This window comes from Cupressus sempervirens, chromosome 11 (genome assembly GCF_028749045.1).
Source record: "Cupressus sempervirens isolate cs-2001-9-10 chromosome 11, ASM2874904v1, whole genome shotgun sequence".
NCBI classification, from domain to species: domain Eukaryota; kingdom Viridiplantae; phylum Streptophyta; class Pinopsida; order Cupressales; family Cupressaceae; genus Cupressus; species Cupressus sempervirens.
This window is the reverse complement of record NC_143128.1, coordinates 441866122-441881684: the sequence shown is the minus strand read 5'-3', so window position 1 is coordinate 441881684 and position 15563 is coordinate 441866122. Positions and strand designations below refer to the sequence as shown.

The following is a 15563-nucleotide window of genomic DNA, read 5'->3' as shown; positions in this document are numbered from 1 at the left end:
TGGAAACATATGTTTTAGGTGTCGGAGATTATCCATTATGATTATTTTCACAACACAAGTCTACTGTCCATCTTCATGGTTTGTTCTCCAAATCGGGGTTACTTAACAGCCTATTTCTGATTGGGTAATTTTTGCAACTTTTAGAATTCAAATTCCTTATGACCAAGAGTTTTTTTATAGGTACTTGACATAAGATTTCAATGAAAATGTTCAAATTAACTTTAACCTACTAATCAAATGCTTCTTCTGCTTAAGAGCAATCTTTTTCTGGTTTACATTAGCAAAAAGGTTTACGTTCCTTGAAATATTTCTTGGGTTCAGTGGTCAAAATGTTTGTAAAAATCAAGTGCTCTTGCTGACATTATTGCTTTCAAACAAAAATTAACTTTTGTAAAGTTCATACAACAGCTATTCATACTAGTATTTCAAGTAAAGTCTTTTGTTTAAAAAAGATAATTATTTAGTTGTCATTCATTCAATTCTTAAGCAAGTCTTACACTTCTCTTGTATACTATTTGGCATGGTAAAGATTCATTTACAGAATCAAAGCAAATGTGTCATCAATAAGCCTATCCATCTCACATTGTTACTAGAGTCGATTATAAATTCATTTACAGAATCAAAGAAATAGTGTCATCACTAAGCCTGTGCATCTCACTGTTACAAGAGTCATGCCTACCATCATTCAAATTTCATGGCGAATATTTTTCACAATCAACAATTACTGTACCAGTTTTATTAATTACTGAGACAAACAAAAGGTGCTAGTTTTTCCAATTCTGAAGCCTCTGCTGAATTTGTCGTTAAAGAGAATCATTATTGTGATATTCAAATAACTTACTCCAGGAGTTCCCTTTCACTGGAAACATTGATTTCACTTTCCACACAGCATTCTGCTTACAAATTAAATTTATGTTTGTAGCATTTCATAAATAACACCATATAAGAAATTATTTTTCCTTTGCATTGCCTAAAAAGACTTTTTTAACACTTGAAACATTGCTCAGTTCTTGTCCATGATCCAGCATATTCAAGACCCCTTCCCCATCCATTTAAAAAACATCTCAAGTACTAGAATGAATCAATATGAAGTTAATAATTAATGGCAATGTTCTTTTAAATGGCAAACTACTAGTGCAAGAAGAATGCTTTTGTGATTTGCATTCAGACCCCTGTTCAATTGCAGGACCTCGCTATTTATAGGCAGGGAACGAGACAAATGGAAAGCCAAAAGCATGTTCCAACATTTTTCTTTGGTCACTTACAAATGAATTTTCGCCCTGTTGAAATTAAAGGTCAACACAAGGCAAGTTTTTTCATTTGGTTTCTCTATTTCTCAAGCACATTGGTTGAAAGATGATGGGTGTAGTTGCATGGATAGGCATATAACTTTCACCAAATGCTTGATATATTACAGCTATCTTTGCAAATTTTAAAATTTGGCATTTATGTGCAATCATATACAACAGATAGAGACATTTGTAAATAACTAGTGAAAATAGAGGAAACTGGGTTCTTGGAAAATTAAAGAGCCCCGCATATAAAAATTGCTAAATTCTTAGAAGAGTGCAATATTTGTGGGAATACATTATAGAAGCAAAATGATCCATATTCAAAAGGCTAATACACTACACAACTCCTTGTTCCTTACTCTTGATTGAATACATATTATCGCTCACTAAACCCCTTCCTTGAAAGCATGTATCCTCAAGCCTGCATGAAAAAATCAAGATTAAAATTTTAATGAAAGTTTTCATATTTACTAATTGCAAAGCTGAAGCACCAAGTATTTTAAGTATATAATCTCCTTGCCTTGCTTGCAATGTTGTTTGAAAGCCAATCCAAGCCTTCATAAAGACCTTCACCAGAAGTGGCACAAGTGCTTTGAATATACCTGCACAATATGGTAAGGAAACTTCAATTACACTCCTCAGACCTCACAAATAGATACAATTATTCTTTTCCAAACACACAGCAAATACAAAAATAAAATGAGAGAAGTTCCTTTCCGTGTCCTCTTGGTAAGTTGTATTAGCAAGGGGCTTCCAGATTTTTCAACTTCAATTCTATATCTGATAATGTTCTCAATCCAAAATATCATGCTCAAAGGCCCCATGAAAGAGGGACTAAATCTTCTTAGATGCATTAAAGAAATGCCAAGAAGCCAAAATTGCACAAACGTCAGCAATGGACATCCTAGGAAGACAACCTTTGATGGAACCATATCAAACTATCTTCTCTTTGCACTAGCATTATTTACTCATCAGGGTTTGGAATGTTATTTACACTTCTTCTCGCTATTCTATGTCTTGTACTCTAATTGGCCTATTCTTAACAATTCATGGACAATACATGGTTTCATTCTGTCTTATAATTTGACTTCTTGTGGAAAATGTCTCCTTTTTTATTAAGTACCCCACATCAACTTAAGGCCAACAAACCTTCTTAATGTTCTCATTGAAAAACGAGTTGTAGTTTGACATTACAGTATGCAGTATTATATAGGCAAGAAAACAAATAACAAATCATAATGCCATGCAACAAAATATAATTAGTTCAGATTAGGCATTACAATATGCCTATTATTAAGCAACCTCGGACAGCTGTATTGCCTCGTTATTTAGAAAACTCAAACAATTTCATTATGAAGATTATTAGAATATTTTTAATATCTCGCTATATTTAGCTAGTTCTATTTGATGGTCACTGGGGCTTTCAGTTTTATTTATAGATGTCTTCTTTATTAAGACAACCTTGATTTTTTGTTCACACTATAATTAGCATTTATAAACTGCATTTAAGAATTCATTGTTAATTAAATTAATCATTCCATTTTCTTGGTTCATTCAGTCTTTAACAATTTCATAGTATCTCAGCGGGTGCTGCTCTGGGTATGACTCCCTCACTAAAGGGCCCAGAATTATGAAAAAAACCATTGACGTTTTTTTGTTCAAAAAAACTACTAAAACATTGAAGGGTATTTTAGTAGTTGTTTTTAATTTTTCTGGGCGTTGTTTTGCAGAGCAGTTAAAAACGAATCTCTGCACGATTTTCTAGGGCTGAAATTTGTAATTATTATTTTATCTGCAGTCTGTTTAAAAGCACGGCTAGGGTTTTTACTCCTGGGGAGATTCTTTTCTTGCCCAGTCTCAGTTTTTTCTGTCTTCGGCATCAGCACAGATTTTGTTTTGTCTGTCATGACAGCACGCCCAGTGATTTTTCTGGAATTTTTCAATGGTGTTTTCTAGGACCTTTTCAGAATTTTCAGCCATTGTACTTTCTGGGCAGCCTTCATTTTCTTTGTTTATGCAACCCTAAATCTACAAAAAATCGCCTTTCCCACATTAGGGTTTTCTGATTTACCCCCAAAAAAATCTCATGGGTTTATTAATTTTTTCCCTTCAAAACTTTTGGGAGGGTTTTAATAATTTTTTCTTCAAAAATTATCAGTTGAGTTTTCATAATATTTTCCTCCAAAAAAATCTGTTGGGTTTTCATAATTTTTTCCCTTAAAAATAATTCAGTTAGATTTTACCTTTTTTCAAAGAAAAAATGGAGTTCCATATTCTCTGATCTGTGTTCTTTGATCCGTGTTTCTAATTCTATTTGGTTTTTGTCAATTTTTCTCCTCAAAACTTGTTTTGGTTTTTTGTAACCTGTGAAGTTAGCATGGAATGTTATTCCAGGCTTTTTACTGTTCAAAGCATAGTACATTGCAAGTATGTTTTGGGGCATTATGCTCATCTGCAAACTTTTGGAGGGTTTCTTGGTTTTTCTTCAAAATTGCACCAGCTGTTCTTGGTATATATCTCTATTTCCACGATGATTTCTGGTCAGCAGTTTTGTGGATTCTGGGAGAGTCAGTAGAAGAGTCTATGCCAGACTCTCCTCTCATACCAACAAATCTTTCTGAAGCAGGGGACCAACTTCTCCATTGTTTTTTTGGCTACACTGTGTCATTGACATTCTACAGATCCAGGAAGGGTAATAGCAGAACGTTATGTCATATTCGTGAGTAGAAGACACATATTGTCTTTTACAGGGTAGTTCATAGAATGACCATTAAGGGAGGGTATTAGAATATTTTTAGTATCTCATAATATTTAGCTAGTTCTAGTTAATGGTCATTTAGGCTTTCTTTGTAGTTTGCTCACCAGTTCTAAATTCTAATTATAGACAGTCTTTATTAAGACAACCTTGATTTTTTGTTCATGCTATAATTAGCATCTATCAACTCTATTTAAGAGTTCATTGTTAATTCAAATATTCATTATGTTTTCTTCGTTCATTCAGTCTTCAACAATTTTAAAAATGTCATTATCAACGACATTTTATCATTATCAACTCATTATTACCATTATTAAGATGTCATTATCAACTCATTATTGTCATTATATCTAAATAGTGAAGATTATTTAGATAAACTTTGTAGATAGCTTGGGATTTTATGAGTTTAACTAATATAATGAAATTTTCATTTCAACCAACTGGTGGATAAACTCATTATAAAACAAAAAACTCATTCATTATCAACCAACTGGTGGATATAACGGTGACAAAGTATGTTTGGTTAGAGCATGATAGACCAGATGCTTCACAATCTTGAATGTACTCATTGTCATACAAAAGTGAAGTTGGTGTTGTTTGGTCAAGTTGGAGATTGATTAGCATTCTCTATAACCAGATAATCTTAAAAGTTACAACCTTATGTTTTGCTTCCATGGAAATTAAGGCAAAAATATCATGCGGATTGCTTTTGACAAGGGATTACTCCTGAACCAAGAGTAACTTGTGAAGTTGGAGTATGAGCCAATCCTGCCCAATCAAAATTAATTTAACCAGACAGTACAAAAAGTGTACAAAATTCAGTAGATGTCAAGTTGAGGTTCCCTTTGACAGAACATAGCATTCATTTTAACCTTCTCAATATTCTTCTTATGGCTTGGATGAAATGCTAAAACATAGGTCTAGTTGAGTGAGAATAAGATAAATCAAACCACCTGCCAATTGAAAATATGCAGATTCAACAATCAGCGATGAATAAGTGTTAGTTGAGAGTTTAATGCTAATCTTATAGGTGGGAATGTTTAATTATATTTCTAGGAGTGCCTTGCCAGTTCAGTTTATGAAACAAATAATTGAAAGGATATAATTGTCAAAATTCTACACTAACCAATAATATAAAAGGCCAACATCTACAATGTCAAAAGATGGGCTAAATATCAGCTTTCACCCAGTGTTACCACCATCTCTACTCCCAATGATGGCATAATCATTAACATAGACAATCAAGACCGCTATGTCATCACTAATAAGTTTTGATGTGGAGAATGGAATCAAAAATACTGTTAGAAAATAAAATCAACCCACACAACTGGGGCAGTGAATCAGTTGTGACCAAATTAAACTTATATCCAACGTATTATAATCCAACTTCAGTAGCCAGAACAATGAACCATAACAAGATGTAAACCATACACAATGACACAATGATTTGTTGACTAGGGAAACCCTAGATTAGAGGGAAAACCCTGCTAGGGATGGTACCCACAAGATAGTGTACTAATGTAAATGTTCCTTGAGAAAGGATGTGACCCTGTTAGGAGCCAAATACAATGCAATCAGTACAACGGTCCTAGTTAGAAGACAAATACCCTGTTAGAAGACCTTGAACCCTTATTAGAAGGCTCAAACCCTGTTAAAGGCTTGTAGGAAGACAACTGAACCCACCGTCCAAATTGCTCCAGTCAACAATGAAGAGTAGATCTTCTAGATAACAAATCCAATAGCTGAACTAACCAATATTGGAACTCAAATGCCGATAATCCAACATCCAACTTTATCTCTGCTCTGCTCTGATCAAATTTGCATCCTTTGACCACATATATTGCATACATGATGATTTATAAACCAAGAAAACAACTTTCCTTTATAGCTTGTCCTAATAATGAATGTACAATGATTACATAGGACCTCACTAAGGTGTACATGCCTTCTTAAGCATCATTACAATTATTGCAATAGTGTTCCCACACATTACAATACAATTAATACTTTGTCCAATAAAGATGAATACATTTCACTAACAATATCAATTGTCAGTAAAACATATCGCACATTTAGCATCCACGAACTTTCTAGAATAATCTCCAATATATGTTATCACAAACATAGCATCATGATCATGTGTTCAACCACGATCCAGGATAACAAATCCAATAGCTGAACTAACCAATATTGGAACTCAAATGCCAATAATCCAACATCCAACTTTATCTCTGCTCTACTCTGATCAAATTTGCATCCTTTGACCGCATATATTACATACATGATGATTTACAAACCAAGGAAACAACTTTCCTTTATACCTTGTCCTAATAACTAATGTACAATGTGCTGCAGTGGCAGAGAAAAGAAACGCTATAGGAGGCAACATTGTTGAAAATGTAATAGGGAATTTAATGTTATGTTTTAAATGCTTTTAGTTTTTGAAGTTTGTAATAACGTCCTACATGTGGTGGCATACCTAGAGTAGCAGTTCAATAAGCTCTCCAGATATAGCCACCTAGGACCAGGTGTGTGGATCTTAAATTAGAATAGTTTTTTTTTAGTTCGTAGGTGGAGTGTTTAATGATTTTTAGAATCCAATAATAGGTAGTAGGCAGTTTTTGGAATATTCCTAACTTAAAAAACGACTGTCTAATATTGGTAGAAAAAACGTTTCAGATTCTTATCTTTTTTTGGATAGAAGACGTTCTTCTTTTCTAAATAGAAAGAAAACGTTTCACATCCTTTAATTAGAAAACGAGAGTCAGTTTTAAATAAAGCCAGTCGGCTATGTAAGAGATGAATCGAATTTGGAGAGATATGGAATGTTTTTTTTATTTTGTCTTTGTGCAAGTTTTCGATGGTCTGAGTTTTGAACGGATTTTTCTTATCTTCTCACTGGAAACAAGTTGATAGTTTGCAGAAGATTAAAAAGTTTTAGTTTTGGGTCAAATTCGGTATGTTTGCAGAAAATTAGTCTCAGTGCGTGGGTAATATCTCCCAAATGCACTGTTGGATTTTCATGAGCTTTGGATATGTTATTATAGGCCTAATTACGCTCATCTTCACCAAAGCAATTGAAGAGTTTTGATTTGGTTCAAAAGTTATACATGTCTGTTCACGGGTCTATCTAGAGACAGCAAGAAGCAATGTTTTGCAAAAAAATGTACTCTGATGCGTGGTCAATATCTCAGGTTTGAACAGTTGGATTTCTCTAAAAAATTTATATGTTGTTTGAAACCTAGTTACGCCAAATCTCAACGGTTGGATTGAGTAAATCTTTTCTGGTTCGAAAGTTATTCATGTCTAAGTGCAGGTCTATCCGGAGGCAGCAAGAAGATATTTTGGGGGATTTTATTTTCAAAGTTTTGTTTTGAATCTGATTTTAGTGTGTGATCCTGGAGGTTGTAGATGCCCCTTGAAGCAACTCAATTGAGTGACTGATTCCTCTTGAGTTTTCCAAGGTGTGGCTCTGCATCATTTTTTGGTATCAAAGCCTTTGTGAAGGTTTCCAGATTGATGAGTTTGAGCCTTTGAAGCAACCCTTCGAGTTGAGTATATCCACGACAGGTTTCCAAAGTGCAGCTCTGCATCATAATGGAAGAAGAAGAAGCAAAAAGACAAAGCTATAGCCAAAGACATTCTATATTCCGAACAAAGTGCAAGTGCAAGAATAAGGTATGCAAAGTTATAGTTGACAGTGGTTCCTTTGAAAATATAATCTCAGTAGAAATGGTTGAGAAACTGAATCTTCCAAGAGTACCTCATGATTTACCTTACAAAGCTTATGGGTTAGGAGATGAACAGTGGATTGATGTCTTCGAAAAGTCATATGTTTCTTTTAACATTGGACCATATTTTGATACCATTGAATGTGATATTATGCCTTTAAAAGATTGTCTCTTGATTTTGGGAAGAGCATGGCAATATGAAAGGTCAACCATATATGATTGTAGAGAGAACACATATACCGTCAACAAGAATGGGAAGAAGATTGTTTTGCTTCCATTGAAGGATGATACAACATGGAAGGAATCAAGAAGTATAGGTCTTATTGATAGGATAGCATTTCCAATGCATGATGAAGTGAAAGAGGAAGTGAAAGAAGTTTTGGTAGAGGCAAATGAAACTACAGAGAAGGCAGCCATAAAGAGTGTAGATGTATGTGAAGTTGGTACAAAAATCTCAACAATGATAGATGTAAGTTGTCCTTTGGAAGGGAAAGAACCTGAAGAGCAGAAAGAAGATAAATTGCAGCAAGTAAATGTTGATGAGAAGAATAAAGAGGAAAGTCCTATGGGATTTGAGTGTGAACAATTTGTGGTTGGAACAGTAACATGTCCTTTGAAAATAGAGAAGAGTACAATGTTGGAAGGTACTCCTATGGAAAAGATTTTGGAGGCAACTGATGAAGCCTTAAATATGCATAATGAAGAAAAATGTCAAGAGGAATGGCATGAAGATGAAGCTAAGGAATGTGTAACAGCAAGTTCTAAAGAAGAATCTGATTTATGGGAAAAATTTGCAGCCATTGTGGGAGAATGGAAAAGGCATGGCGGTAGTACGGAAACTCAGCTTGAAGAAGAAAGAAAAGAGTGCAATACTGTTATTGTTCTTGAGCAAAGTTGTAATAAGAAAGAAATATTTGAAAGTGAGATTACTACAAAAGATCAAGATGATGATAAATGTTTAATAAAGGAAGAAGAGATAAATACGATTCTTAAGATTCAAGATGTGAAACTGGTTGATAGTCAAGAAGCAGATAAGTTTATGGTTACTATTGATGAAGATAGATATGATGGACATTACATGGTGTATAAGGAAGCTCATATTCAAAAAGAGAACTCAAATAATCTTAATGCTGATGATATGTTTTCTTCTAATAATGTTTATGCAAGGATGCAGATTTCATGTATAGTGAATCATGCTGGAGAATTTTCTGTGACATTTACAGCATTAAAGAATCAAAGCTACAAGGTGGAGAAGTTGGATATTATTTTTGTTTTTCTTGTAGATATGCTCATCCTAGTTCAAAGAAATTGTAAAGTTCGAAAGAAGAATGAGATTCATTTCTACAACACATCATCTCAAGAGGACTTGAGATTCATTCTACAGGGGAGTATGCTGCAGTGGCAGAGAAAAGAAACGCTATAGGAGGCAACATTGTTGAAAATGTAATAGGGAATTTAATGTTATGTTTTAAATGCTTTTAGTTTTTGAAGTTTGTAATAACGTCCTACATGTGGTGGCATACCTAGAGTAGCAGTTCGATAAGCTCTCCAGATATAGCCACCTAGGACCAGGTGTGTGGATCTTAAATTAGAATAGTTTTTTTTTAGTTCGTAGGTGGAGTGTTTAATGATTTTTAGAATCCAATAATAGGTAGTAGGCAGTTTTTGGAATATTCCTGACTTAAAAAACGACTGTCTAATATTGGTAGAAAAAACGTTTCAGATTCTTATCCTTTTTTTGGATAGAAGACGTTCTTCTTTTCTAAATAGAAAGAAAACGTTTCACATCCTTTAATTAGAAAACGAGAGTCAATTTTAAATAAAGCCAGTCGGCTATGTAAGAGATGAATCGAATTTGGAGAGATATGGAATGTTTTTTTCATTTTGTCTTTGTGCAAGTTTTCGATGGTCTGAGTTTTGAACGGATTTTTCTTATCTTCTCACTGGAAACAAGTTGATAGTTTGCAGAAGATTAAAAAGTTTTAGTTTTGGGTCAAATTCGGTATGTTTGCAAAAAATTAGTCTCAGTGCGTGGGTAATATCTCCCAAATGTACCGTTGGATTTTCATGAGCTTTGGATATGTTATTATAGGCCTAATTACGCCCATCTTCACCAGAGCGATTGAAGAGTTTTGATTTGGTTCAAAAGTTATACATGTCTGTTCACGGGTCTATCTAGAGACAGCAAGAAGCAATGTTTTGCAGAAAAATGTATTCTGATGCGTGGTCAATATCTCGGGTTTGAACCGTTGGATTTCTCTAAAAAAATTATATGTTGTTTGAAACCTAGTTACGCCAAATCTCAACGGTTGGATTGAGTAAATCTTTTCTGGTTCGAAAGTTATTCATGTCTGAGTGCAGGTCTATCCGGAGGCAGCAAGAAGATATTTTGGGGGATTTTATTTTCAAAGTTTTGTTTTGAATCTGATTTTAGTGTGTGATCCTGGAGGTTGGAGATGCCCCTTGAAGCAACTCAGTTGAGTGACTGATTCCTCCTGAGTTTTCCAAGGTGTGGCTCTGCATCACAATGATTACATAGGACCTCACTAATGCATACACGCCTTCTTAAGCATCATTAAAATTATTGCAATAGTGTTCCCACACATTACAATACAATTAATACTTTGTCCAATAAAGATGAACACGTTTCACTAACAATATCAATTGTCAGTAAAACATATCGCACATTTAGCATCCGAGAGCTTTCTAGAATAATCTCCAAGATATGTTATCACAAACATAGCATCATGATCATGTGTTCAACCACGATCCAAGCTCGCTCCTCTTAATTCAACTTCAATGATAAGATATAGTGAATCTACCAACGACTATCTTTGTCATGATTTCCTGCACACTGGCCTGCTACTAGTCTTCACCAAATGAACTATAACTCATTCCAAACTCAATATGAATGTAAGCAAGCACAGATGTAGCATCTACACTCATCCGGCAAGATAATCCTAAGCTCGCATAGCTTAACCTGTTCAATGCTGACTTCGTTGACTCAATAAACCTCTACAATGTACAAAATCTCTATCTGTCATGAACTAAAACATATATGTTGTCATCAATAACAAACCTGTCACCAATACAACACATCATCAGTACATCCTAGCACCGATCAGACCTGTAATGCTAACAAATACCTCCTTAATACTGAATCCCTTGCGATTTTGGCCAGTTTACACTACCAAGCACAAGGAGCTTTTTTTAAGCCCATACAAGGACCTAACCAGCCTGCAAACAAATACTCTTCTCCGGAAAACTTGGACTCCTTGTGGCCACGACATTTTTCCTTTGTTGAGTCCCCAATTAAGGCACTTTCAAGTTTCAATACTTATTTAATTTACTACACCTTCCTCTAAATATAGCAATGAGATAACAAACTAAAAATTACCATTATTGCAGTGGGACTAAAGGGCAACAAGTTAAGCTTGGTACTTGTCCAACAAAAAGTTATATTTTACCTCATAAACCTATTGACAACCATCAGGGTTGTTTTGTTAGAATAACTAGTAACACCCAAAGTTTTATATTGCATCAAGGCTTCAAACTCCACTTTCATGGCAACATCCCATTCAAGCTTCCATTTAGCTTCATCAATTTTGCGTTTCAAATACCAACAAAAGTAATGAAGTAAGAGCAAATCTCGCTTGCTCACCACCTTGCAGAATTTATTCCTCAATAATTTAGATCAGACTTCTGTGATTTTTTCCAAAATTTGAGTCTTGATTTCCAACCAAATCTTCTTCCAGAATTATCAGTAGGAGTTTTCCATACAATACCATTTGTAGATTTAACATCATACTTGGAAAACGAGATCTTCTCATCTACAACATATCTGCTAATAGCAAATTCTTTTGGTAGACACTTCAAGTTACATATATGCCTAGAACTACATGCTATAGCCAACAAACATATATGATTTGCTATTTGCATCTAGCCTCACTTTTTCTAGAAATACTGGTGGAAAATGTAAATTTAATATTCCATTCAACCTTGAGTTATATTTGTCTTGCTTAGGTGGATATCTTCAATGCTTCTGGAACAAATTTGTTTTATTTCCTGCTTTCTCAAGATATATTTTTGGGAAAACCATGCTTCCAGTCTATTCAAAAAGCTAATTTTTGTATCCTCATCTCCTCTTGTATCCTCTATAGAACTCAACTTGATTGTGTTTTAAAGTTGCTCAATTTGGTCAATAAGATAGTGCTCTCTTCATTAATACTATATGTCTGAAGACCTTATCTATACACTTCATGGTTTCTTTTATCTATAAAGAACTTTGAACGAAAAAAATCTTACAAAAAGCAATACAAGTGGAAACTAAAAAGTGGCATATTGATGGCCTTCCTACTTCTCCATGCTTCCTTGAAGTAATATTTTGAAATGCTTTAGAGTTTAATTAAGAAATGCAAACTTCTGTATTCAAAACCTCAGCCTCATACCAATTTGGCACATTCTAGTTGTACACTATCTAGGTATGTCTTTCTTTTATATTGAATACCTAGAACTTCTTTGAGATAAAGTTACCTCGATTATCCAGTCTGATAAGACTTTATCTTATTTCTTGTTTCTTTCTCAGTCAAGGCTTTCCACAGTTCAAAATAAGGAAAACACTGTATTGTTTTATTTTTTAAATAGACCCACATTTTCTTAGAAGTGTCATTAGTCAACAAGAAAAATGCATAGTTCCAAACATAGTAGATATTATAACTGGACCAAATAGATCAGCAGCTGCCAGTTCCATTTGACACACCAGATTTTAGCAGTAGCAGATATTACCTATGTTTACCTATTTGACATCGTATTCAACCATGCCAGTCTTAACTAGTACAATAACTGCTGATAATTTAGATGAGTGTCCTCTTGTGCCTGAAATACATTGCTATACTCCAACACTTCTAATGCACAAGAATTTGTTGTTTTGAGAGATCAACAAGTTTGTACAGTCCCTTCAACAATACCAACTGCACTCACCTTGTTCTTTATAAAGTGATGAGACCATACATTTGTTGACTTGAAAATTATTTACAAGACTGGGTTCTTTGTCACTTTACTAAGAAAAAAAGTTTTTGTCTGATTAAAGAAGCTATACAGCATTTTTGAATTGCAAACTACAATATTGTTTAATTACACTCACATCATCACATCATTCAACATAGTCCAAAAACCACCTAATGAAGCATATTCACTTCTACCTATTGACAATTGGCTAATGAGGATATGTAATTGTTGTCATTTATGGCAACACATGATTTACATGCTTACAGGAAACCTCGGAAATAAAGATACTTAGCTTTTGGTAATCAAAAAATTGTCTAAGTATGGAATTTGGTATACAGGAGTGTATTGTTTTGTTTATAACTTCTTGTTGATGTCATATTATGACTAGCGAAGATAGATGGAGATAGTATACATGTTGGTGATGACGTGTATAACCTCATAAGTCAATATAAACTATACGGAAAAGAGATATTTGTGTTTTAGCGAAATAAGACAGCGGAATTGAAGGAAAGGATTATTTTATTTACAAAACAACTACTTGTCCAATTAGGGCCGACATCCTAGATGTTTACTCTAAGTTAAAAAATGTACTATGATCTTAGCCAACCTAGCAGCAATTTGTGTAAAGGTATGGTATTTATGCAAAGGACATCTTGCGATGAGAAGTGGAGATCATATGTGCTAATTGTGATGTTGAGCAATTGTATGCGAACTTTTGTGAAATTGATGTATGCAAAGTTTTGTGAAAGCTATTTTGTGATCCAAGATCGAGCCGAAGATCAGAAAAAAGTTACAGTACCTATATTCCAAAAGTTTGATTACTTGTTTGGGCAATGAGCTCTTCTTGTAATTGGAAGTGCATGTTTGGGCAGTGGGCTCATCTTGCATCTATTGTACTACAACTCCTAACAGGGTTGGAATCTCCTAACAAGGATTCAAAGTCTCCTAACAGGGACTCCTTATACTGAATTTTCTCATTGACTCCTAACAAGGTCCATCCTCTAACAAGGAACTTATATATCAGTATATTATCTAGTGGGTATCATCCCCACCGGGGTTTTCCCTTGGCCAAAGTTTCCCTAGTTAACAAAATATGTTGTTATGAGTTATCTTTGTGCATTGTTACTATTACTGTTCAACGTTACTTATTACTTTGTTATGTATGGTTTAAAGTAAGAAACAATATCCAATTGACGACTAAAGTTTGTAGATTATTGATTCACCCTCCCCCGCCTACCCCCCACCCTCCCCTCTCAATAATCCCTATTTTTAAAACTACCCTGATACCCCTTAAAAATTGATAATCTCTGCAGATGGTTAATGTTTTGATGCACTTAAAGTACACAATTGTAGACTCGAGTGATTGATCCTACAGTGCAACAAATGCAAATCCTCCTGTCACTTCTTGCCAGTCAACACTATTACCAATGTGCAATTCTGCAGTGCAACAAATGCAAATCCTCCTATCACTTCTTGCTAGTCAACACTATTACCAATGTTCAATTGCACAATTTCCACTGGTATGTCATTCCACTCTTTATTTTCAAGTACTTATTGTTAGGCTCGTTAGAGCAAAAACATTTCCATTTGGATCTCTCAAATGTGTTATAGCTTATGCTTTTGATGCTTGCATTGAATCCACTCTCTGTAGTTTCCATGTTTTGATCTGATTTCCTCTACTTTTAGATGTAAGCCTTAGTTAGGGGAGAAAAGAAAGTACATTCAGAACATTTATTTTTACTCTGCCCCACAAAATTAGTTGTGCAAGAAACTAAGGGACATTGAAATTTCCATACCCTAATTACTAAAGACAATTGTTCAGTGTTTCAAAACTCCTCATGCGTCTTTAACTTTGTCCAGAGTATTGTCAAAATTGAGCAGACTTGCCCTCTTTCACAAAAACCAACATACCCATGTCAACATTGTTACCATTTGTAAGAATCCGTACCCCGTAATGCAGCAATATGATTTTCTTTTTAATCCAATAAGTCAAGAGAACTTGAATAATCCAAATCATATAACAAAAGAATATCCTCTAATCAAGTTAGAACCGTTGATAGAAATGGTGATCACGATTTTACATCAACAACCTTAACTTTGTCACAATACCTGTGAATAACAAGGTAATAGCATAAATCATTCAAAGAGACAAGAAGATTTTCAATATGTTTTCAAATACATTCAACCACAATTCCATCTATCCGAGCTAGACTCCATACAAGACATTCAGTAGTATTATTCATTAATACGTAACTGGATTGAACTTAGAAGTTTGGGCAATTTACACAAATAACATAAAGCAATTAACAAAGCACCTGGTGTCGTCGAGTATGATCTGCCTCTTCACCCGCTCAAGGCTGGGATAGGTCTGTTACCCGCTTGCTTTGTCTAGACTCATGGCAGTCTGTATTGAATCCACCTCTACTGCCCGTGATTGATACTAATGGTCACATTGACCTACTCTTCCGTTAAGCCAACCGCGGACTGTGAAAGTCAGGTTTCCTTCACCACTCTCTCTCTATGGTGATGATGCCAACTACTCACACCTCCCTAACTCTGTGTGGTGAGTCGGTTGCTTGTCTAGACATATGCTTGCCAATACAATCTCCTACAATGTTAGTATCTGTTGGTTCCCAAAACCGCAGATTAGAAATCTAAGAGCCTGCCACTTCTCCGATAGGACTTCTCAATCAGTTCTGGCCAACGAACGGAAATTGCTTAGATTCCCCTGCACTTCGGGCTCCGCTACACCCAGGCGGGTAAACCTTTACCTTAACA

The 15563-nt window shown here is 34.8% G+C and overlaps 1 protein-coding gene across 1 annotated transcript in view; it reads right to left on the bottom strand.

Annotated features, from left to right (window-relative positions):
• Positions 1-1422: 1422 nt before the first annotated feature.
• Positions 1423-15563, bottom strand: part of LOC149530319 (ADP-ribosylation factor 1-like) — a 60235-nt gene continuing 46094 nt past the window's right edge. Inside the window, exons 6-7 of the mRNA XM_089811529.1 lie at positions 1813-1894; positions 1423-1713 (exon numbers count right to left, since the gene is read on the bottom strand). Of these exons, the coding sequence (XP_089667655.1) occupies positions 1708-1713; positions 1813-1894 (88 nt within the window). The 3' untranslated portion in view covers positions 1423-1707. The remainder of the gene's footprint in view (positions 1714-1812; positions 1895-15563) is intronic.